Here is a 26,269-nt window from a genome sequence, read left to right as displayed (position 1 = left end):
AAGCCTGTGCGCCACAACTACTGAGCCTGCGCTCTAGAGCCCGCGAGCCACAGCTACTGAGCCCACGTGCCTAGAGTCCGTGCTCCGCAAACAAGAGAAGCCACTACTATGAGAAGCCCGCACACTGCAACGAAGAGTAGCCCCTGCTCTCTGCGGCTAGAGAAAGCCCTCGCACAGCAATGAAGACCCAACACAGCCAAAATTAAAAATAAATTAATTAATTAAAAAAAAATAAGCATTAGGTGAAAGCTGTTTGAGTTACAGACTCCTAGATCCACTTCCCCTTACTTCATGCTGCTGGGCAATGACAGAAGTCAGCAGCTTTGCTCTCTGGAGAGTTGGTAAAACAGTCTCTGGATTGGAGGATTCCAGGCACAGGGGAGTACCATACTGAAAACAGGGGAGTAGGTGACAGTGTGCATATTGAAAGATGAATATAACTCCCATCCCCACCCCCAGCCCTATGCCTATACTTGGCTTCTAGAACTCTGGCAGCCACATCTTTTACCTGTAGTCAAGGGCAAGAGACTAGAAAACTTTCTTTAGGAATCTTACCAGCCCAAGGGAAGGCCTAAAATATTAACATCATCCCCCAAACAGTAAATCCCTGTAAAACTCAAAGTTGACAAGTCCTAGCTATTCATATACTCAGAGCTTCCAATCATCTTTTTAGTCCCCTACTCTTCTTCTTTTTTTACATCTTTATTGGCGTATAATTGCTTTACAATGGTGTGTTAGTTTCTGCTAGTCCCCTACTCTTAATCATGAGCCGACAGCCAAGGATTACTAGATAACTGAAAAAAGACTCTAACAAGGAATATAAAGACCATAATAAACACACAGGACAGAGCAATCTGGAGAAAAGAGAATCTATTCAGGGAGATGGAAATGTCAAATAAACAAAAAAATGAACGATATTTAATATCCTCAGAGAGTTGAGATGGTATTACTTCTCTGAAAACCCCCACCCCAAAATGTTATAAAAAAGTAACAATCACAAAAACCAGTTCTTGAAAATTAGAAGTATGATAGAAATAAAATACTAAAAAAAAGTTTGGAGTTGGTGATAATGTCAGAGAAACTTCCCAGGCAGTACAGCAAAATAACAAAAAAATGGAAAACAGAAGAGATGAGAAAATTCAGAGGATCAGACTAAGACGTCTGAATAACAGGAGTTTCAAAAAGTGAAAAGAGAGGAAGTAGAATGAAGGACATCAGTGAAAATTTCTTAGAATTGAAGGACAAAAGTTTCTAGATTAAAATAATCCTCTAAGTGCCCAGCAGAAATGGATGAAACAGACACACATCAAGGCACATCACTGTGAAACTTAATCACAATGGAAACAAAGAGAAGATCCTATAAGCTTTCAGGAAAAAAAGATGTCACATCAGAATAAAGAACAGCTTTAGACTTCTCATACAGCAACCCAGCAAACAAGACTTTTGTCATTGCCCAGCAGCATGAAGGTGGGGGGAAACAATGCTTTTACAATGATTGTAAACCCGGAATTCTATATTCAGACCAACTATCAGTCAAATACTGGGGCAGAATGAAACTTTCAAGTCCTCCAAAAAATCTAAGTCACATCCCCTCTTCTTCAAGAAAACTACTGGGGGGGCTTCCCTGGTGGCGCAGTGGTTGAGAATCTGCCTACTAATGCAGGGGACACCGGTTCGAGCCCTGGTTTGGGAAGATCCCACATGCCGCGGAGCAACTACGCCCGTGAGCCACAACTGCTGAGCCTGCGTATCTGGAGCCTGTGCTCCACGTCAAGAGAGGCCGCGCTAGTGAGAGGCCCGCGCACCGCGATGAAGAGTGGCCCCCACTTGCCACAACTAGAGAAAGCCCTCGCACAGAAACGAAGACCCAACACAGCAAAAATAAATAAATTAATTAATAAACTCCTACCCCCAACATCTTCTTAAAAAAAAAATTAAAATTAAAAAAAAAAAAAAGAAAACTACTGGGGATGCTCTCCATCAAAGCATAAGTACACAAAGGATGAGAAAAGAGTCATACAGGAAATGGGAGATTCAAACAAAAGAGCGAATCAGAGGGAATCCCCTGGAGAATGGTTAGGGAGATCTCAGGATATCTGCGCACGGATGTAGAGGGCAACCAGTCCAGACTGGAACAATATGACTTGAGACAGCCATTCATCACCATCATTGTACCATCTTTTAAATCTGAGGACAGAATGCCTAGGTGAGCCTAGCTTGAATTCTTCTTTGTAACTGTCTCAACCATCTGCCAGTGAAACGCTTGCTCTCTCCACCATGCCCTGGTGTCTAGATCAGCCTAGAACACTCATTTTATACCAGCAAAGTGTTTTGCTTTAATCTATTTCTCACAGCCAGAGAAAGACCAGAGTGATCTTAGAAAATACAGTTAGCTCACTTCCCGTGACTACCTGTCCTGGTAGACTTCCAGCACATGGTCCATAAATTAGTTCTGCCAAATCCCCTGACTATGGTGAACCTTACGCTTTTGAATACTCATTCACGACTTTGCTCACTGGCTTCCCCAGAGTGAGCTCTTGTAAATTCACGGGGAAACTGAAGTCACATTATCTTCTCCTAGCAGTCTTAACAGTGGCAGTATTGCTCTGTCATACAGGTGGATTACAGATAGACTGTCCTTGCTATTTCACTTTTCAAAATTAAAAAAATATATTGTTTAGGGCAGCTGTTCAGTTGATGCCACGTGTCCTGAGCTGGTCTTGGAGGTGCTGCCAGGAGTTACTGGACCCTGTGAAGACCATCCCTGGATCTTGGGTTAAAAATCTGTATTCTAATCTGAACTGTGGGAAGAAGGGATGGTTGGTGATATTCCTACTTGAAGGACATCATGTTTTCCAGACTCACACATGTGCAGACTGTTGCTGTCCTTCACCGTGGAATTCATTCTTCAGTGGCTTCTGCTATTGGGTTGGCCAAAAAGTTTGCAAGATGGTACGGAAAAACTCGAATGAACTTTTTGACCAACCCAATAACATCTGCTGCAATTAAAAACACAGTCCAAGGCCCTCCATCCTCTTATTACATTTTTGAATGGGAATCTAAATATGGTGCCCACAACTACCACCCTTTACCTGTAGCCCTGGAGAGAGGAAAAGGTATTTACATATGGGATGTAGAAGGCAGAAAATATTTTGACTTTCTGAGTGCTTACAGTGCTATCAACCAAGGGCACTGTCATCCAAAGACTGAATGCTTCGAAAAGTCAGGTGGATAAAGTGACCTTAACGTCTAGAGCTTTCTACAACAACATGCCTGGTGAATACAAAGAGTATGTTATTAGGGCTTCCCTGGTGGCACAGTGGTTGAGAATCCGTCTGCCAATGCAGGGGGAAATGGGTTTAAGCCCTGTTCCGGGAAGATCCCATATGCCGTGGAGCAACTAAGCCCATGTGCCACAACTACTGAGCCTGCGCTCTAGAGCCCGCGAGCCACAACTACTGAAGCCTACGTGCCACAACTCTGAGGCCCGTACACCTAGAGCCTGTGCTCCACAACAAGAGAAGCCACCGCAATGAGAAGCCCACGCTCTGCAACAGAGTAGTCCCCGCTCGTTGCAACTGAAGAAAGCCCGAGTCCAGCAACAAAGATCCAACGCAGACAAAAAAAAAAAAAAAAAAAAAAGAGTATGTTACTAAACTTTTGAACTACTACGAAGTTCTTCCTATGATTACAGGAGTGGAGGCTGGAGACAGTGCTTGCAAACTTGCTCGGAGATGGGGATATACTACTGAGAAGGGTATCCCAAAGATTGTTTTTTGCAGCCGGAAACTTTTGGGGTAGAACATTGTCTGCAATCTCCAGGTTCCACACACCCAACCAGTTACAATGGTTTTGGACCATTTATGTCAGGTTTTGAAATCACTCCATATAATGATCTGCCTGTTCTTGAGTGTGCACTTCAGGATCCAAATGTTGTGGCGTTCGTGGTGGAACCAACTCAGGGTGAAACAGGCGTTGTTCTGGATCCAGGCTACCTTGTGGGTGTGCAAGAGCTCTAAACCCAGCACCAGGCTCTGTTTATTGCTGATGAAATACAGACAGGATTGGCCAGAACTGGTAGATGGCTGGCTATTGATCATGAAAATGTCAGACCTGATACAGTTCTTCTAGGAAAGGCACTTTCTGGTGGTTTATACCCTGTATCCACAGTGTTGTATAATGATGAAATAATGTTGACCATTAAACCAGGGGAACATGGTTCTATGTACGGTGGCAATCCACTAGGCTGCCGAGTGTCCATCACAGCCCTTGAGGTTTCGGAAGAAGAAAACCTTGCTGAAAAATGCAGACAAATGGGTATCATCTTGAGAAATGAACGCATGAAGCTACCTTCTGATATTGTAACTGCTGTAAGAGGAAAAGGATTATTAAATGCTATTGTTATTAGAGAAACCAAAGACTGTGATGCTTGGAAGGTATGTCTGTGACTTCGAGATAATGGACTTCTGGACAAGCCAACCCATGGTGATATCATCAGGTTTGCACCTCCGCTTGTGATCAAGGAGGAGGAGATTCTGGAGGCCGTGGACATCATTAACAAGAACATCTTGCCTTTCTGAGGGTGGTGACAGTTTTCAGTGGCGCCTGGTAGCCAGCTGGAGACAGGCCGTCAGTTGACATCCTGTAAAAAGCTCTGCGTTTCTGTGCTTAATGCAGGCATATTCCACTCTCTCGTGGCAAGGGCTTTTAAAAAATATATGTTTTCAGTTCATACATAATAGAATGACACTTATAAATGTGCAGTGTGCTGTGTAACATGACTAAAAGAATGTCCTGGCATCTTATATTCTATTAAGTGGTTTTGTGTGTGTGTGTGCTTTCTAAGGTGAGATGCCTCTCTCTCTATAGAAAGCCTTTTAATCAAGCCCCTCAGCATAATTTATATATGTTTTAATAATTTCCTTGCTGGTACAAATGTTTGTATTTGAAAAAGTTATATGAGGGTATTACACAGAAGACTTGCTTAACCTTATAAAGTTGAATCATAATCACCGAATTTTAGGAAGGATTAATGGTTAAGTTTACATAAAATCTACTAGATTTAAGTAAATTCCATATTGGCCAGCACCAGGATGTACTCTATGAATGTCATTATTTTGAATTAAGAATTAATGTTTAACATTTCCAGATTATGATTTAAGTGTTTGATATAATTTGTAAAAAGTGTTTATTTTCAGTGTTTCTTTAACTTTAAAATAAAGCTCATATTTAAAATGTCAAAGAAGTATTGTTTAGGAATATGAATATGCATGGTAACATTATTATTTTTTAAATGTAAGCTAATGATGAATACAAATTTTAGAACGGTGGTTTCCTTTGGGAGGGAGGGAAGGGAAGGCGTATACAGGTAACTTCTAAGGTTCTATATCTTTACCTGGGAGGTGTTCAAATTTGTTACTGTTATTAAAAATAACAAAAACATTTTATATGCTCTTCTGTGTGTGATACATTTCAGCATATTAAAAAAATGTAATTAATCTCCATACCTTGAAGACTTAACTCCGTAGCTCTTTTGAGGTCATCATCTTCTTTCTGTTCCCAAGCCTCCTAAAGGGATAAGAACAAAACTAAGGTATTTAAAGAAGTATTGATTAAACTTATTTAATGAGGATAAAATCCGCTGCTCTGAAAGTATTTGCTAATGTTTTTTATAATCTTATGGATGTTTGGAACATGACCTCTTGAGGGATGTGGAGAAGTTCTTTACTTTTTCCAACACTGTCTTCCTAAAACAAAAACCTGGGGGTTAAAAAGGCTTAAATGCTATCTTTTCTAGTTAGTGATGCTTAGCTTGCCAACCAAAAGCCATTCAATGTGACATTATGATTAATCCCTTTTCTTCTAACATGTATGAGATACCTGGAACATAGCAGATACTTAGTGAATAGCTCTCTTTTCTTCCCCTGATTTACAGGATTTGCCAAGTTCCTTGGTATAAATACTCCTACCATGGCCAATTTTAAGCTACCAGTGTGACTATGAATGCAGATTTGGGAAGTATGTATAGTGGGCTCTCCTAAGCTGACAGGGAGCTGGCTCTAGCACAGACCCTATGCCTATGACATCAAGATAAACAATATTGGGCTTCCCTGGTGGCACAGTGGTTGGGAGTTCGCCTGCCAAAGCAGGGGACACGGATTCGTGCCCCGGTCTGGGAAGATCCTGCATGCCGTGGAGCGGCTGGGCCCGTGAGCCATGGCCGTTGAGCCTGCACGTCCGGAGCCTGTGCTCCACAACGGGAGAGGCCCCGCGTACCGCAAAAAAAAAAAAAAAAAAAAAAAAAAAGATAAACAATATTTCCGCAACATATTATTCACAGATTTCTATTTTTGTTAAAGAAACCATAAACACGTAAAAGAAGCTTGGTAAATACTAAATGAATGCTGCTGACTGTTGCTTTTCTAATACATACGAGGTTTTCTTAGGAAAAAATTGTACCTCTGAAAATGTCTCAACTAGATGACTCATTATAAAAGGAATAGGAAAATGTTTACCACAAAAAAAAATTTCCCTCTCATTTTCAGAGAAAAGATAACTTACAAAGGATGCATGAGTAAAAAAAAAATTGTTTTATCTCAATTCTAGACTTGTTGTTAAAGTTACTTAAATGTATAAGAAGCTTAGAATGAGCTATTCTGCATTATAGTCCTGGGAGCAATAATACTGTGTTCAAGAAAGTTACAGAGGTGATCTCTAAGAGGAAATATGATTACTTAAATTTATCCAAGTATATAAAGTCTATGCTGAAACAAGAAGGTAAAGGACTCTCTTTTAGTAATTAATAGAATGATGCAGGTATACCAAACTAAAGAAACTTCATCTCATGATACTATCCTCATATCTGAGAAAAATAAGATAGTTTTAAATGGGTCAGCTGACAAGAAAAATATGTCTTTTGTCTAAGAAAAGGAGGGTTGCTGAATTTTTTCTTTTTCTGCACTATAAGGAACTATTGTTAAGAAACCAAACCATGGCCTTTTACACTAAGTTTTCTATAACAAATGATTACTATATGTTATTTGTAAGATAGTTTGACATATACACATCTTGATGACAAGGCAACCAGGGAGGTACTTCTTATAAATATCAATAAAAGGATACAGAACAGGTGGCTCTGAAATAGTTTTAAAGCAGGAGTTCTCAACCTTGGCTGCACATTAGAACCACTGGGGGAAGTTTTTTTTTTTTTTAAAAAAACCCTTATTAAAAAAAAAAAAGAAATCTGGATGCCAGACCACACTCCAGATCAATTACATCAGAATTTCTGAGGGGCACAACAACCCAGGCATCCGTATTTTTTTTAAAGCTCCCTAGATAATATTAATGTGCAGTTTAAATTAAGGCCCAATATTCTAGTGACATTAGATTTCTTAATCTGATATTTGCAAACACTAAAATTGTGCATTCATTCTAGGGAGTCTTGGCAAATTTTTATTACTAACATGTATTGTATAGGATTAGATAACCATCAAAATATCACCTTTTAGTCAGATACCTCAGCTGACTGCAACAGTGCAAATCAACCAGCTTTGGCAAATATAAGCATAAAGAACTAAAAATTGAAGAACAGACAACTACATAAAGAAAAGAGCAGAAAAATGTTAGTCTATGACTAAAATCTAAAAATTCAGACAATATTCCTGAGAATTTTATGTTCAAATAATTCATAGGAAAGGATTCATATTGTGAGAAAATGACCAAAACAAACATTTTGCCTTAAAATATTAATGATAAAATCATCATGGTATATCGGCTGTTTCAACTGCTTGCAAAATAAAGTTGGACTAGGGATGATCTCTAACAACTCGTCTTGCTTTAGTGTGCAATAAATTATAGTAATAGGAGGTAACCAACAAGACATTTTGTTGCATTTAGGTTTTTTGAAAAAAAAAGGACCAATGTTTCTGTTTCAAACCCAAGGCAAAAGCCCCAAACAAGTTTACTTTGTTTTGGTGGCTCAGTGGTTCACCGTATGTAAATCACCTGGAATAATGCCTGACACATAGTGCTTAACAAATGTTTTTTACTATTATTATTGTTCTATTTCTTGGAAAAGATAGGTATGGAGAAAGTAGCAATATAAATATCTCTTACTTGCTCTTGAAGGCTCTGAGCCAATGCCTGCTGAAGTTCTTGTTCCTCCCTTTCACGCTCCATATCATACTGCTGGAGCCAATCAACCTCTCCTTGAGATCCTTCTGGAGTTTTGTTTTCTTTATTCTCATCACAGTCTTTAGTTATCTCGGTAAAACTGGCAGGATCTGAGGAAGCAGAACATAACATAACTGGGATATCCTCTTATAAACTGAACTCTCTGCACTAGAGTGGCATGCACTGTTCAAAGAGTAATGTATCCTAACCTTAGACATACCTGCTTGGGACACACAATCTCACCTTACTACATATCTAGATCAGGGTTTCTCAATCTCAGCACTATTGACATTTTGGGTGGGATAATTTTTTGTTTGGTGCGGGGAGAAGGGCTGCCCTGTACGCTGTATAGTGTTCAGCGATATTCCTGACCCCTACCTACTACATGCCAGTAGCAACCCCACACTCCCCAGTTGTGACAACCAAAAGTGACATTGTCATATGTCTCCTGGGGGACAAAACTGCCCTTGGTTGAGAAACACTGACCTACAGCAATGGTTCTGAAACTTAAGCAATCATCAGAAACACTATGGTTAAGGATGGAGAAGAATAAATAGCCATATTCAAAGGTCATGTCACATGACCAAGTACTAGGAATAAAGTATTGTTTAGGGTAAATGAAGTAAGAATTAGGATAGAATACTTAAGCTAAATACTGAGATTTTCCCATTTATTACACTGTATGTCATATGAGCGTTTTTACATTAATTATCAAATGAGCCTTGAACATATTCTAAATCAAAAGAGCTACATAAAATATATAATAAACATCTCATGTACCATACAAGTATATGACAACATATATGTTTAAAACATTCATTCAAGGAGGTAGGAAAAAATATTAACCTTTTATTTCTTTCTGTTCATTCTCAATTTCTAGATTATGGCTAGCTGGAATAATAATATTATTATTATAAATATTATTATTATTATAAATAATATAGGCATAATTTTGTTCTGGTTATCTGAATTTCATTATTTTTAATATAGGTAAGAGTGGGGAGAAGAGGAAGGAACTTCCTTCCCTCCCTCCCTTCTCAAACACTTTACCAAAGCAAAAATTTTCGTCTTAGTAAGTTAAGGAAGTTCTCATAAAAAGAATTCAACTGGTTAACAAGAACTACCTTTACAGATTTATTTCACATGGATTGTTTTAAAATTACTAAGTGCTCTTTACCTGCCCCAATACTGCACTGTAACCATTTAGATGGCAGATGATTTTCCATAGCACAGACAACTCTGAAGCTTACCACATCTTGGTTTTAGACTCTAAGTCAGCAACTAGTCATCATTTTCTTTTTTTTTTTTTTTTTGCGGTACGTGGGTCCCTCACTGCCGTGGCCCCTCTCGCCGCGGAGCACAGGCTCCGGACGTGCAGGTTCAATGGCCATGTCCCGTGGGCCCAGCCGCTCCGCGGCACGCGGGATCCTCCCGGACCGGGGCACGAACCCGCGTCCCCTGCATCGGCAGGCAGACTCCCAACCACCGCGCCACCAGGGAAGCCCTAGTCATCATTTTTTAATTGAACTGATTTGCTGACTGAGTATTTATCATTGAAACTAATTCTGAATGTTCATTAAAAGAGGAAAAGAAACTCAGGATATTATTAAGTGCAAAAAGCAGTACGATTCCAATTAAAAAAAATTATACTCCTCCATTCTTGGAGAATGTAATTTTCCATAGCCTCCAAGGGGCAGCTCTGAGGCGTATAAGGTCCCACCTGTCCCTCTGGCCTTAGCTTACTGGACCAGGAATGAATACCTGAAAGAATCAACCAATCAGACCACTTCTGGAAATTTGGAACCCTGATATTCAAAGTTATTTGATGTTGAGCGTTTCAAGTGGAAGAAAGATTGGGGAGTTGAGGCTGCTATTTTAGGGCATAAGATGAGCATTATTACTTTTATTATCAAAACATACTCATAAAAAGAAGATGACAGAGGCACAATTTTTCTTAACCAATAATTTTCAGCACTCAATGTACCAATGTACCTCACACAATCCTAGAATTACACTAGCAATTAATCCATGTGATAGAAAACAGATGTAAGAAAGTTTACTTTAAGATGCTAAAAATCAATATACATCTGTCTTCAGGACAAGATTATCAGATGGATACAAAAAAAACATTTCAGATCTAGGAACAAATATGACCATGAAATAAAAAACACAGAGGGGAACCATGTGTTAAAACACTAACATTCTTATACTAAATATATCATCTGCTGCTTCTCCCACCCCAAATGAAAGCTGCTCCTTTCCTACATTCTATATTTCAGTCACTGAGATCACTGTCCACCCAGCTTAGTTGTTATTTTTTTTTTTTTGAAGATAGAAACCTGGGAGTCATTTTGACTTCTCATTTATCCCTTCATATTACATAAATCGTTATTTCCTAATTATCTTTCGAATCCATCAACTGTTTTTCTTTCTTTCTTTTTTAAAAATATTTATTTATTTATTTGGCTGCGCTGGGTCTTAGTTGTGGCACATGGGATCTTTTTTTAGTTGCGGCATGCAGGATCTAGTTTCCTGACCAGGGATCGAACCTGGGCCCCCTGCACTAGGAATGCAGAGTCTTAACCACTGGACCACCAGGGAAGTCCCAACTGTTTTTCTTTTCAATGCCAAAACCTTGGCTTAGGGCACCATTAACTTTTGGTCTGGACTACTGCAATAACTGCCTAACAGGTCTCACAAGATACTTAGGTTCTTCTCTAATTTATGTGCTACACTGCAGCCAGAAATGATCTTTTTCAAATATAAATCTTTATCAAATACTTTTTCGCTTAAAATTATCCAGTAACTTCCTAATGCTTTTGAAATAAAAGTCCAAACTCCTAAACATGGTTTTAGGCCATGTAAAAACTGGAGACTGCATAATTCTCTAGTCTCAACTTTTTGCTTTTCCCCCTCAACACTATGTTCCAGCCATGCAGATCATTCTGAACTTCTGTAGGTCCACTAACTTACCATGGCCTTTCTCATGTCTGGGCCTTTGCATACACTCTTCCCCTCCCTTTGACTAACAGTAAAACCTTACTTAACCAGTATTCCTTCCCCTCCTCAGTTGATTCATGAGACAACCAATCTGATGAGCCCCAAATATTTATTGAGAATCTACTATATGCCAGTCACTGCTAAAGAAGATGGGGATATAGTGATAATTAGGGGAAGATGGCCCTTGCCCTGAAGGCGCTTAAGTGCAAAGCTTCTGAGATGAAAATGAGCTTAGCATGAGGGACACAGAGAGAATGCTAGTATGGCTAAAACAGAAGAGTGAAAGAGGGGGAAAGTAAAGATAGACCATGGTGAGAAGCTTGGATTAAGTGTAATAGGAAATCACAAGTTTTAAGCAGAAGGGTGACCATGTGATTTAAGCTTCAGAAAGATTATGTTGGCTGCTTTGTTCATGAAAGAAGGTCTGTAGTGGGGCAAGAGTGACGGAAGAGACATTAGGAATCAACTGTAGTGGACCAGGTGAGAGATGGAAGGCTAGAGTTACAGCTATGAAGATGTTGATAAATGATTAAATTCAGGATATATTTCGGAGGTAGAGCAGACTAGACTTACTGATGGACTGAATGTAAGGTGTGAAGTAAAAAAATCAAGGGAGACATATTTTTTGGCCTGAGTCAAAAAATGGTAGATGGTAGTACCATTTGCTGATATGGGGCAGGGTTATGGGGGGGCGGGGGGCAGTTAAAAATTAGACAGCCAAATGGACATTTCAAGTAGGCATTTACATGTGTAAGTTTAAAGCTCAGGGGAGAGATCCGGGCTAGGGATATGAATTTGATATCTCATCAGTATGTGAGGTTATGGTAATGTCTGAGATCACTCAGGGAGAGAACTATAGGAAAAAAGACAGCTAAGGACAGTGTCCTGGGAATACTCCAACAGTTAGAGGTCTGATGAGGGAAGCAAAAAACAAAACCATAAACCCCGGAATGAACAGTTGGTTTAGTAGGAAGAAAAAACCATGGCAAGAATAGTTTATAGAAAAAAGTTTATAAAGCTTTAAATGTTAAGGAGGGAGTGATGGATTGTATGAAAATTGCTAATGCAAACTTTATAAAGACCATTTCAGTGGAGTGGTGGGGATGAAAGCCCACTTGGAGAGGGTTGACAAGAGAATGGGAGATGGTAAGAAAGTAGAGGGAATGAGTAAAACAACTCTTTCAAAGGATTTTTCTGGGAAGGGAGCAAAGAAAGGGAGCAGTGGCTAGAGGGAAACACAAGGTCATGAGAGTTTTAAAAAGATGGGTGATATTAAGGCACAGCAGGAATAATTTAGAAGAGGGAAGACCTGATGCAGAAGAGAAAGAGTATCATTTCAAGAGGGAAAGTCTTTAGAAGGCACAAGTAGATGAGATCTTGGATATGAATGGAGGGATTGGCCTTAAATAAGAAGAGGGACACTTCCTCCATAACAAAGGTGAAGGCAGAGTTTTCATCTGACTGCATCTATTTTCTTTGAAAGGTATACAGCTAAGTTATGTGCCTAGAGCATGTGTGGAAGGAGAACTACAGATCTGAGAAAGACATGGAGACCAAGAAAAGAAATTTACTAAGGAACTATAACAGAACTGACTAGTAGCATGTAGTGCCCATGTAAGAGCGTAGTCATGATTTTGAGGAAAGTATAGTCAGCACAGTTTGGGGACTTTTCTCCAGCAATCTTCAGCTGCTTGGGTGTAGGCATGGAATAAGAAGCTGGTTGAACTGGGAGATGGGACTTTGTTAGGCGATTGAGAGAAGAAAACAGAGGAAAGAGATAAAAGTACCAAAATACGGCATACAGGCTGTGGAGGGAAGTGGTGACAAGAGGGAGGTGATGAATAGCAAAAAGTAGAAGACAATGGATTGGAAGTCTTAATGAGATCAAGTAATTGCTGAAATAAGAATATGATATTAGGTGAGCTAGGGGGAGAGAAGGGTTAGAGAAGGATATTTGAAATTAAGATTTCAAAGGTGGTACATTTATTGATGATGACAAAGTCTAGGGAAGTGGTTCTCAAACTTCAGCATGCATCAGAATCAACTGGAATCAAAACACAGAATGCTGAGTCCCACATCCAGAGTTTCTCACTCAGCAGGTGTGCAGTGGGGTCAAGAATGGCATTTCCAGCAAGTTCCTACATGATACTGATGGCCTGGGGACACACTTTGAGAACTACTGGTTTAGGGTATGAGTTTTGGCAGTTATCAAGATGGGGTAGAAGAAAAGTTCTTTGGAAATAAGATTAGGAATTGAGAAACCAGGCTGTTGAAATGGTCATTTATGAGGATGCTGAAAGCCCTAAGAATGCTGATGGGCATGGAGTGACTGGACAGTAAAAGACAGCTACAGACAGAAATAATAGGTGGCAAAGTCTGAAGTCACATACCAAAGGAGCTGGGGTTTTTGTAGGATGAAAGAAGACAAGAAGTTGGAAATGGCAATGAGCAACAAGGAAAAAACCATCTCCAGGCTCTGAAGTTTTAGGGTATGGGGAAAAAAAACCCAGCTTATACTTAAAAGAATAGTAGGACAATCCATAATGGGAGTCTTTCAAAGAAAAATTGGCCTGACTAGAGACTAAAGGGACCTAACAACCAAATGCAGGGGGTAAGCTTTGGGTTCTAGATTTTTTAAAAAGTGTAAAAAATATTTTGGAGATAACTGGGTAAATGTGTATGTGGGCTCTATATTAGAACTATATATGGAATTACTGTTAATATTCTTAGGTATGACAATTGTTATATAGGAAAATTTCCGTGTACTTAGGAGAGTCAGGCTGAAGTATTTTAGGGTGAAGTATTATGATACCTGCAACTTCAAACGGTTCCATTAAGAGTGTGTGTGTGTGTGTGCACGCACGCACGCGCAATCTCTAAAGATGGCCTCCAATGAACCATGCCTACAGGTATTCTAACTGTGTGGTCCACCTCACAGTGAATCTGGGCAGGTCCTGTGAGTGCTTTAACGAAATGTGGTGGAACTGATTCTGTCCCAATTTTGAGCCTATACATTAAGGAGGCCTGGCAGCAGCCTCTTTTGTGCTTTTGGGAGCCCTGACCTATCATGTAAGAAGTTTGGCTACCATGCTGAAGAGGCCATACAGGAAGGGAGAGGCCGTGAGATTACATGAAGAGATGAAAAGCTGAGGAGAAGAGGGGAAGGGAGATGGCCAGGGAGAGGGGACCAGAAGAACAGAGAGGATATCTAGCCAGCTCAGCTGACCCTTCTAACCAACACAACCCATGTGCCAAGGTGAGCCATCTTGGATGTTGTAGTGCAGTTAAACCCCAGCCAACATCACATAGAGCAGAAAAAACTAGCAGCTAAGACCAGTCAATCCACAGTAATGAGATATTAAAATTACTGTTGTTGTAAAGCACTAATTTTGGGGTAACTGCTGCACAACTACACATACACACCGGGGCAGTGTGGAAGGGAGAGAAAAAAATGTGACAAAATGTTAATGAACTAGGTGAAGGGTATAAAAGTGTGTATTGTTTTATTCTTCAATTTCTCTCTGGATTTGAAACTTTCACAATAAAACCTTATGGAGGGTTTGATCACATTTCATCGTTCCTTAGAATTATTATTGATTTTTAAAGTATGACAATGATATGGAGGATAGGTTTTTGTAAAAAGAGTTCTTATCTTTTAGTGATACTGAAATCCTTACTGATGAAATGATTTAGTATCTAGGATTCACTTCCAAGGGCAGTGATTATAAGTTTAGTAAGAGAAGGGGACTTCATAAGGGTACTTGCATCAAGAGGTAAAAAAAGGTGTAAAGAAAAAAGAAAAAAAAGGAAACATCTATATACAAAAATCATCAGCTTTTTGTTTCCAGTTAAATTGAGGAAATACTCTTATTTTACTTGCACATAAACTAATTCAAAACTGAGGAGGCCCTAACAACCCCAAGAATACAGAAAATAATTTTGTGATACACTACTATTCTCTTCATCTCCAAAATCCTAGGCTTGATATACGGAAACACGTTAGCTAGCCACCTAGATACAGATACTAAAGATACAGATACTAAAGATATCAGGAGAAAATATTAGACTTGGCCCCAGGAAAAGGAAGTGAAAATTTTCTACTTAAAAAATCTTAAAATACCCATAGTGCAAGGCAAGGAGGCTCAGCTCTGTTGTTTGAAGTGATAGCTTGAGAAATAACAAAATATGAGTAAAAATTACCACAAAAATAATTTTTATCTGTATAGCACTTTACATAATATGTATATACTATCTAACATTCTACCCACAACTATCTGAAGTATGTCCGGTAGATTCCCCATACAGAGGTAAGAAAACTGAGTATCAAAGAGGTTAAATTACCTATTTAGAAATTTATAACTAGTAGGTGGTATAGCTAAGACTAGACACCCTCTTAGTTCAGTGGTCTTGCCACCATTATGAAGGGATGAACCCAAAGAAGAATGGAGAACTTAAATTATCTATACATTAAAACTTGGTATAAGTTCAGATATACAAAAATGAAGAATTACACAAATTTCTGAGAGCAGTGGTGTGAAAAAAGTGACCAAAAACTGACACTTTTTTTTTTTTTTTTTTTGAGGTACGCGGGCCTCTCACTGTTGTGGCCTCTCCCGTTGCGGAGCACAGGCTTCGGACGCACAGGCTCAGTGGCCACGGCTCACGGGCCCAGCAGCAGCCATGGCTCACGGGCCCAGCCACTCTGCGGCATGTGGGATCTTCCTGGACCGGGGCACGAACCCGTGTCCCCTGCATCGGCAGGCGGACTCTCAACCACTGCGCCACCAGGGAAGCCCTGACACAAACATTTTTTAAATGCACAAGAATACTAACTTTTCTTTTGATGTACACCTAAAGGGACATGGCATACTTTACCACTAGCCTCTGGATACTAACTCACAATATTTGCTTCTCATTTTTTTAAACTGTTAGAAAAAAAAAAAAGCACAAAAATATTAGCTCTGTTATTCAGATCCATCTCACCTCCCATTATGTAGAAGTCATTTGTTACTATAAAGCTTTGGAACACAGTTGTGCCTGTTTAACAGATGTTTATTTTCATTAAACCTACCGGGCTCTGTGACTGTTTTTGGCTTCTCAGTTTCCACAGGGTCTGGATTTTCAGGCATTTCTTGAATATCGTCTTCTGCAAATCCGGTATCAGGGCTGCTGGTTGATTTATCATCATCTTCATGACTGAGAGATGGTGAAGCTTCTCTTTTACTTATCTCTAAAACAGCTGCTAGAAGCTCTTCTTCACTCATTCCGTCAAATCCTGAGTTTTCCAATTCAGACTTACCAGGTTCTAGTCTGCAAGATTTTGAATCCTGAAGAATAGAGCTGCTTTTAGAAGAAACTGGAATGTCTACAAATATAGCAATCTTGGAGTTTAAAGTGATAGGGACTCCCCTGGTGGCACAGTGGTTAAGAATCCACCTGCCAACGCAGGGGACACGTGTTCGAGCCCTGGTCCGGGGAGATCCCACATGCTGCAGATCAACTAAGCCTGTGCAACACAAGTACTGAGCCTGCGCTCTAGAGCCCATGCACCACAACTACTGAAGCCCGCGCGCCTAGAGCCCCGTGCTCCGCAACAAGAGAAGCCACCGCAATGAGAAGCCCACGCACCGCAACAAAGAGTAGCCCCTCCTGGCTGAAACTAGAGAAAGCCCGCGCACAGCAACAAGGAAGGAACGGACGGAGGGAGGGAGGGAAGGAAGGAAGGAAGAAAGAAATCTTGCCATTTGTGACATCACTGAAGGACCCTGAGGGAAATAAGTTACACAAAGACAAATAATGTATGATCTCACTTACATGTGGAATCTAAAAAACAAACAAAAAAACTAAGCTCACAGATACAGAGAACACATTGGTTGTTACCAGAGGTGGGGGCTAGGGAGTGAGTGAAATGGGTGAAGGGGCAAAAAGGTATAAACTTCCAGTTATAAAATAAATAAGTCACAGGGATGTAATGTACAGTATGGTGACTACAGTTAATAATATCATACTGCATACTGAAAGGTGCTAAGAGTACATCTGAAAAATCCTCATTCACAAGAAATGATCCATCCTGTGTATTTATTAAGTTTGCTGATGCTGGTTATGAAAGGCATTTGTTTGGACAGTCAGATATTTTGGTGAGAAATTACTTACCTTTTCCAGGTCTTCCTGCTGCTGTTCACTGCCTGACATTTCACAAAGTCTCTGGCTAAGGGCCACAGAGCGTTTAAGCTCATCTTCACTGTCTGAATCAAGGCATAAAGCCAAGGAATTCTTGGATTTGAAGGTGAAATTCCTGTAATTTAAGAAAAACGAACAAACAAAAAAACCCTATGTAAGTCTGACAAATAAACATTTGTCCTTGTTATTTTTTTGAAGTATAAATATCAATTAAAACAAAAAGCTTTTCCATTATGGAGAATGATTTAACAGAGAAAAAAAGATATATGAAAAGAGGTATATTTAAGAATTACCTTTGCCCTACTCCAAAAGAGCCATGCTTTGAAAATCAGACAACTCTTATGCTATTATATATTATCAGTAAACCAATCACTTTGTGCCTTTTTTCTTTTAATGATCAACTCCAAAGAAGTTTGTTACTGGCTTTATAAAGCAAGTACCTTACTGAATGCATGCAGACATAGCAATGAATACATTTTTGACAAGAGAGTGCATGAGGACTAATTTTTGCTCTTTTAAATTATAATCCATGTACTTTGAAATTAACAGTAACATTCCACTTATCCATTTATATGTAGGTCCAACTTCTGGCAACCTCTACCTTGTAGAACACAGGAACTTAAAAGTAAAAAAAACAAAACAAAAAAAACGCCTCTGAGGAAGGCAGCAGTTTCGAAGCCCATGAACTTTACTCTTCGGGCAGGGACCTTATTTCCCCAGGAAATAGTGTATAAAATAATGTAGCAAGTTCATCAAGAAATGAGAGCTAAGAAATGAGAGAGAATAACCACAAAAAGGGCAATAAAGAACTATAAAGTAATTTAAGTTAAAGGTAAACTGTCTTATAAGAATTAAGAGCCTCTGAGGGCATTATCACATTAAAACACAGTGCAATAACTGATATTTACAATGCCGATTTTAAGTAATTACAACATACTTAAATTATCTGCAGCGTATTTTATTTAATATAAGGAATTCTGTAAGCTTACAGAGATATAACCATCTAAAACGGTTAAAACATTTTAAAGATTACAATTAAAAAGGCAATTTTTATAAGGACAAGCTTCAGTTATATAAAAATTCATTTATTTGGAATATCAAATATTATTCTTCAATGATACCAGATAAGTAAGGTGTTACTGTGTTGTCTTCTAAGTGAGCTGAAAATAAACTAAAGGAAAAAGTGGTAAAGGTCAAAAAGCACAAATTTTCTTTGATGAAGGTTAACATAAATTCATATGCTGTACTAAAAAAAAAAAAATGTAAAATGGAAATTGGAAAATGCAATAATCTAAATGTGAAAACTGTAAATAAACATGTAGAATGATGGCACCAAGAAATAAGAGGCCACAATGGAAATCAGGAGGATTGCATAGCAACGTAGATCAAAGAAAAGAGGCAAGTGGTCAGTGATAAACCCAACCATAGTCTTTGGCTGAGAGCAGCCAGGATATCACTGCACTTCAGTCTGAACACTTGAATAGCCTCCCAATATGTGTTCAAAAAGGGTTAATATAACTTAGAAATAGCCAATTAGCCATCTTAATTCTTCATTTCTGATTTCATGCTCACCAAGCAAAACTGAACATATTGATTTATTTATCCATGTAAATACTTTGCTGAAGAAGGGTGACACCTGGCTACTAATATACCAGGGTCAAATGTGACAAAGGACATTATAGAAGAACCAATGGTATTCTGGTTCATAGCTCAGCCTCTTTTAAGTTTGATCGGCATGACAGGTCTTCTAGGGCCTAATCATCCTTTATTGACCAACTCTCAAATTCTCATAGCAGTAAGACCCTGGAGAACAGATTGACCATGCCAAGTATAATGATGCCCAATGAAACCATCTCTTTCTTGAAGCTATAGTGATTTGGTACATAAAGAGTGCATTCCATTAATAGTTACTATATTCACAGAAGGCAGCTTGCCTGTAGTAAGGAAAAATATTCATCCTGTAAATGCATCACTTGCTCACTTTCTAAGCAGCCAAGTGGTATTGCTCATTTGTATCTTGAGAACGGGCAAGAGTATTCATATCGGTACCATTTCAGATTTCTAGTCAGTTAGTCATCTGGTTTTAATTGCACTGAAAAATAATTAACAGGAGGAAAAGAAAATAGCAATTCCCAAATGTCATTTTATGGTTATATAAGCCCCCCAAAAGCCCTTAAACAACAAAAGTGTCTCTTTTCTAAAAGTACTTTGGGACATCAAATTTTTAGAAAAACTAATTTTAAAGACAAATGACAAAGAAGTCATTTAGAAATGTCTAATCAGGAACTGTGGTTCTAGTCAAATCACAGAGGAGGTATATTAAAAAAAAAAAGTATTTGTTTCCTTCTTGGACAAACTTTTGGTCTTAAGCAAAAAACATTTGTAGAATAGCTACATTCTAATGTGTATTTGTTTTCCTGTCCCCTTTCAGAATAGCTCCAGCTCAGTGTCTAAGACAATAAGTCCCACACTGGCTAGCAACAGGTGAAAAGATATTTTGGAATCTCCATGTGTATATTTGAAGAATGGTGCTTTTTATACCAGTAGGGGTTATTTTAACCCTTCAATCCTTAAAATCCCTCATCATTAGTCAATTTCTAGAGTTGTAGGATGAAAATATTACATACAACAGATGATTTAAGAAGTTTTAAAACAAAATTTTGAGAGAACCATCTGAACTTGATTCAGTGTTAAAAACTTGATACTCACTAAATTACAGTTTAAAGCATATTCAGGAAAATTCCAAAGTACAGTAATGCAGAGCAATTATCATGCAAAAAGAGAAACAATAAGAAAAGGGGAAGGGATAATCTTGGAAATCAGGGTAAGCCAAATCCTTAAAAATACAAATTTTGGGTACACAAGAAATATAACTCACTTTGAAGGTGTAGAAGGGCTGGTGATGCAGGAATTCACCATTTGAGAGGCTTTCAATGGTCTAGAACTATCAGAAAATTAGAAAATATATATGTATACAATTACTATTACTAAAAATATATTTAACTTATTAAATGAATTATTCTGTATTATAGTCCCTTATATATCCTCTTGAAAAGCAAACAATTATAATACTTTTAAACTAACAATAGAGGCCAAAAGAGAAAACAAAATACTTTCTCTAGGCTCTTCCTTATCTAATGATCTAAATAAACAACATTGAAAACGAAGTCAAATACAATATAAAGAGAACTTGGGAAATTCTCTTTGTCTCAGTTCTTTTAAGCAATAAAATAACAATAGCTCTCATTTATTGAGGACTTACTAGATGTCAGGCACTGTAGTAAGAACTCTTGTGTATTACCTCATTTAATGTTCACAACTACCCTGTTATTTTCCCTACAGACAGGTCAAGGAATTTGTTCAAAATCTTAAAGCTATCATATCACTGAGTCAGAGAGCCTGGTTTCAGGCCTGTGATCATTAAACAGCCTTGGCTAATGGTTTGAAAGTACTTCCAGAAAGAATACTAGCTCCACCAGTAGAGGGCAGTTTCCATCAAGCAAAAACATCTATTCTAATGAAAGGCCATAAGAGAAAAATCCAGAAACACTGATTCTCTGGGAACATGTTGTTATTGATTTATTGAGGCCTTTAGTGTAAATGTACATGATGTAGAATATATTTCAATTATTAATCCAAGGGGAATAATTTTTACAAAACTTCATTAATTCATGTTAGCAAATGTTCATTTGCTTTCTGTAATGTCTATTATTCCATGTCAATGAAGAGACCTGGCTCTTCCAGTTACTAACTGTATGAGCTTAAGAAAATCACTTAATTTCCTTGGATCTCCTCTGTAAAATTAAGAAAGACAAAAATCTCTAAAATCCCTTTCACCTCTAAAGCTCTAGAACTTTATGATTATACCAAACTAGTGTTCAAGTATAAAAAAGAACTACAATATATGGCTCCAAAGTAATGCAAGTACGCAGAAGAAAGAGCAACATTTAGAGAAGTCTTAAGGTTTTCCTGGCATTCATGATGATGCAAAATAGAATGTAAAAGTTACTTCTTTTCTCAAGGAAAAATTTCGAGGAGCCATTGAAGTTCTTTGCTCAAACTGGTAATAATACATTTATGAAGACACGATCTATTTTGGGGGTCCCAGCATAATATTTAATGTACTGTTTCTCAAGTTTGCATACTCCAGAGTCAGCAGAGGCATTTGTTAAAAAATATTGATTCCCCAGCCCTATATCAGATTTGCTGAAACAGAACTTCTAAGGAACAAACACAGGAATCAGTATTTTTAGCATTCAAGTGACTCTTATGATCATGCAAATTTGGTTTATATTCCCCAAATGTATCAAACTATCTTCTAGTGATCTAAAAGAGTAAGGAGCACTCCCGGAAAAGGTAATTTATTATGAAAGGCAATTAATATATGTTGAAAGTTTTTGTTTAAGCATTTTATTCAATTACTTAAATCAGGTAAAACTTAGCACAAAGTCCCAAAATAAAGCAAAATAAAAATCTCCTTCTTGGTCTGATTTTACCTGGAGTCATGTTATGTAGTTCAGTCATTCTTTTGATCAGATACTAAAAGCCTTTCTACTTCAAAAGGGAAAGAAATTCTCAAGGACTTACATTGCCATTTGTGCACTCCAACCAAGGTTGAAGGGTGGTTTTGTATTTTCAGTGCAATGAGACGAGAGGGTCAGGTATCTTGGAATGATGACTTGCTGCCCAATCTTGTTGTTAAGTGAGAGAGCAACATTGAAGCTATATCGTTTCAAATGAAGAATGAGGATCCTGAAAAACAGGAGATGATAACATTATTAGTTTATACATAATAGAGGTAGCTCTCTTACAGGTAAGAAGAGATCACTGTAACTAACCATGTTAGACAGCTTTTGATTTAAAGACTACATTAGGCTGAACTAAAGATCTGTCAAAGAACATTTACTGAATACTTGCCACGTGCTAGGCATTGTGCTAGGTACTACGAATAAAAATAAAAATAAAACACAGGCATTGGGTAGATATTAATTGGGAGGTCTCAGTAAAATAATGTTCCTAGAAAAAAAATCAAAACACATCAGACAAGAAAACTAATTTTAGAATACTGGTATTGATAATGGATCAAATCCCTAAATTATTTATTTCAATGTTATATAGTTTACCAAAAAATGGATGTTATATAACGACAAATGGTAATTTAAAGTGTTAAACAGGACCTCCCTGGTGGCGCAGTGGTTAAGAATCGCCTGCTAATGCAGGGGACATGGGTTTGAGCCCTGGTTCGGGAAGATCCCACATGCCGCGGAGCAACTAAGCCCATGCGCCACAACTAATAAGCCTGGGCTCTAGAGCCCACGAGCCACAACTACTGAAGCCTGCGCACCTAGAGCCCGTGCTCCGCAACAAGAGAAGCCACGGCAATGAGAAGCCTGCTCACTGCAACTAGAGAAAGCCTGCACACAGCAATGAAGACCCAACACAGTCAAAAATAAATAAATTTATTAAAATAAATAAATCAAGTGTTAAACAGCCCTTATGTTTGATGGTGAAAATTAATTTTTTTAAGATGACTTTTGACAAGAACTATTCTTATTTCAGTAGCACTTTCTCTAGAGAAAGGTAAGAGAGAAATGAAAAGTTTTCTCCACTTATAAAAAAGTTCTATATGGGCTTCCCTGGTGGCACAGTGGTTGAGAGTCCGCCTGCCGATGCAGGGGACAAGGGTTCGTGCTCCAGTCTGGGAGGATCCCACATGCCGCGGAGCGGCTGTGCCCGTGAGCCATGGCCGCTGAGCCTGCGCGTCCGGAGCCTGTGCTCCGCAATGGGAGAGGCCACAACAGTGAGAGGCCCGCGTACCGCAAAAAAAAAAAAAAAAAAAAAAAGTTCTATAAAATGTACATGCACAACAAATTATAATTGAGTGTTACACATTACTGAATTAAAAATTTACTAGTAAGTCCCCATTATTATTCCAAAGTCTCATCAGCCTCGTTCTCTTGTTGCCATCTTCTTGGGACTCTCAGGTTCCTTCTCTTCTTCAACTTTCCAAATCTTCTTCCTTTCTTATACAAGAGAATTGTAGCTTTCCATTCTCTACCCTCTTCATATCTCAGCTTTGCTGACCTTCTTTACCAATCCATCTGATAAGCCTCACTTATTCAGTAATATTTGTAAGTACTTTAAAGAAGAAAAATTGAAGAGCCAATTAATTTTACCTGGGTAGCCTGTTAAATTTGTGCCTGACAAGAGCACATTTCCCACCACACTTCTCACAGGAATACTCAAGTTCTTCTGCCTGTAAAAAGACAAGAGGGAAAAATAAAGTATAAAGTTGAATTAGCACTGCCCCATTAAATACTATTTTCTCTAGTCATACTAGTTCAGTGGAATGACAACTCCGACCAGTTTAAATTTTGTGTCTAGAATCATAAGCCTTACTAAATTAAGACCTAATCCTCAAAATATAGTTATAATATCATGCCCTGTTTCAGAATTCCTAATTTCCTTTTTTTACCAAGGAAACATCTCAATTTATGACAGTAACTAAACTATAGTAGCAGATTCTCAACCTTTTCCCCATGGATACACAAGAACCACTGCCAAGAGTATATCCAGATTTTAACATTTGGCCATAGCAGAGATAAGATCACCTTCAGGTTAGGCGGAGTTCCTGGTCTGTTAGGTGTAACTCTACCCCTTTCTTATAATGGAACTCAATCTTCTGGTGACAGCCCACTAAGAACAACTGCTCTAAAAGGACCAAAGTTTGGGGTGGATATCATTACCTAGAGAAAACTGAAACAAGAAATCCTTAAAAAATGGGGGTAAAGATACACAGGAAAAGCTTCAAATTCTATGATAATAACAGGAATAGTAAGGAATGACTAAAACAAAAAGAAAAGCAGAATATTTATCCTTGGGTGGAGCTGAATATTCATCATTTCAAGAACAGAGGTCTTTTTTTTTTTTTAAATCTTAGGATGACAACCCTGCCCATTTGCTACAACAAAACAAGAACCACTATTATACAGATGGCAAACTGCCATCAATTATAAGGACTGCTACACAACATGTCCAATTATGCCCCAGAAACTTTCTGAATATCTGTAACAGTATAACACAAATGCAAATATTTATCTATAGCTCTGAATAAACATGACTTGTCCTTTCTGTTTCTAACATGGTACATATAACCTAAGGAGAAGCAAAAAGTATTTTTTTTCATTCCTCAGATCTTAGTATACTAACTTAGATAGTGTCTCCAATTTTGACTCACATTACCCAATTTTAGCATATGTCACTTCATATTATTTGTTTACAAACAAATGCTTCTAAGGTTGTCTAAAACACTTGCTGTTGAGTTAGATGTATAATCTACTTGAGCAATTAATTTTCATCTACAATCAGTTAACAACCATATTTACCAAGCTCCTAAAAAATACTATTTATAAATATTTCTCATTTGTTTCCCCTGCAACTATTTTGTCAAAACTCCGCCTTAAATAAACCAACTTCAAATACAATTATCTATGATATATAAAATTTAGTTATGTGGAAATACCAAAAGATATTATTTACCCTAAAGAAAAGATCAAGGGAATCTTGAATTGAACGAGGAGGGAGTGGCTTTTTCCTTCGAGGAAGGTCAATGGAGAGGTCATTAAACTGTTCTCTTTTGGGAATAATCTCTCCACATCTGTAAAAATAAAAGACAAATATAAGAATTTAGAAGCCTAACTGTGCAATACAAAATAAATACAAATATACTTCAGAAACACTGCTCCCCCACTGAACTTATCAGGTACTGAGAGACCATGACTAGGCATGAGAAATAAACATTTAAAACTTTTCTCATGCTTACTTTAACCCTTATTAAATCCATACAGGTAAAACATCAATTGAAAGTGTTTAAGTACTTTCTTAAAATGCTAAATTAAAAATGTTTATACTTTCCAAAAAACCCCCAAACTTTAAAACACTGAAGTATAATATATATATATAGAAAAGTGAACCAGTCAAAGTTGTATAGCTTGATGAATTATCAGTTAACACACACATGTAATCACCACTCAACTCAAGAAATAGAACACTATGAACTCCCTCCCTATAAGCCCCCTCACATGCCTCTTCCCAATCACTATCCCTTTCTTACTTCCAAAAGATAACTATTATCCTGACTTCCAACACAACAGTTGAGTTTTGGTTTTTTATCCAATCTGCCACTCTATGTCTTCTGATTGGAGCATGCAGTCCATTGACATTTAAGGTAATTATTGATAGATATGTATATATTGCCATTTTAAGCCTTATTTTCCAGTTGATTCTGTTTCTTCTTTGTTCCTTTCTTTTTCTTTTTGTGGCTTGATAATTTCCTTTTATTTTATGCTTGTGTTTTCTTCTTTTTGATTTTTGTGAATCTATTGTGTTTTTGATTTGTGGTCACCCTGCTTTTTGAGTATGTTAACCCCTTCCTATATCTACTTGCTTTATTTATTTATTTATTTATTTTAAAAAATTTATTTTGGCTGTGCCCAGTCTTAGTTGCAGCACACTGGATCTTCATTGCAGCATGTCAACTCTTAGTTGCAGCATGCATGTGGGATCTAGTTCCCCAACCAGGGATCGAACCTGGGCCCCCGGCACTGGGAGTGCAGAGTCTTACCCACTGGACCACCAGGGAAGTCCCTCTACTTGCTTTAGACTGATAGTCATACAGGCTCAAACACATTCTAAAAAATGGAACTGTCAGCCATAAAAAAAGAACGAAATAATGCTATTTGCAGCAACACGGATGCAACTAAAGATTATCATACTAAGTGAAGTAAGTCAGAAAGAGAAAGACAAATACCATATGATATCACTTATATGTGGAATCTAAAATATGACACAAATGAACCTATCTATGAAACAGAAACAGAATGACGGACATAGATAACAGACTGGTGGTTGCCAAGGG

General features: G+C 38.1%; 1 protein-coding gene, 1 non-coding gene and 1 pseudogene across 8 annotated transcripts in view; 1 reads left to right on the top strand and 2 right to left on the bottom strand.

Annotated features, from left to right (window-relative positions):
* Nucleotides 1-26,269, bottom strand: part of USP37 (ubiquitin specific peptidase 37) — a 92,062-nt gene that overhangs the window by 8,610 nt on the left and 57,183 nt on the right. For 5 of the 7 annotated variants that reach the window (XM_032637248.1, XM_032637251.1, XM_032637247.1 and 2 more), the window contains 8 exons: nt 24,892-25,009; nt 23,529-23,608; nt 21,940-22,104; nt 20,231-20,296; nt 17,326-17,467; nt 16,244-16,499; nt 8,116-8,282; nt 5,508-5,568 (listed from right to left, as the gene is read on the bottom strand). In XM_032637248.1, the coding sequence (XP_032493139.1) occupies nt 5,508-5,568; nt 8,116-8,282; nt 16,244-16,499; nt 17,326-17,467; nt 20,231-20,296; nt 21,940-22,104; nt 23,529-23,608; nt 24,892-25,009 (1,055 nt within the window). The remainder of the gene's footprint in view (nt 1-5,507; nt 5,569-8,115; nt 8,283-16,243; nt 16,500-17,325; nt 17,468-20,230; nt 20,297-21,939; nt 22,105-23,528; nt 23,609-24,891; nt 25,010-26,269) is intronic. The other 2 variants (XM_032637253.1, XM_032637252.1) reach the window with 1 other exon arrangement.
* LOC116756587 lies at nt 3,627-5,470 on the top strand (annotated as a pseudogene).
* Nucleotides 10,701-10,773, bottom strand: TRNAR-CCU. The gene has a single exon. It is a non-coding gene; the product is annotated as a tRNA-Arg (tRNA).

The sequence above is a fragment of the Phocoena sinus genome, chromosome 7, assembly GCF_008692025.1.
Source record: "Phocoena sinus isolate mPhoSin1 chromosome 7, mPhoSin1.pri, whole genome shotgun sequence".
NCBI classification, from domain to species: Eukaryota; Metazoa; Chordata; class Mammalia; order Artiodactyla; family Phocoenidae; genus Phocoena; species Phocoena sinus.
The sequence above is the reverse complement of the archived record's forward strand: the minus strand, read 5'-3'. Positions and strand labels throughout refer to the sequence as shown.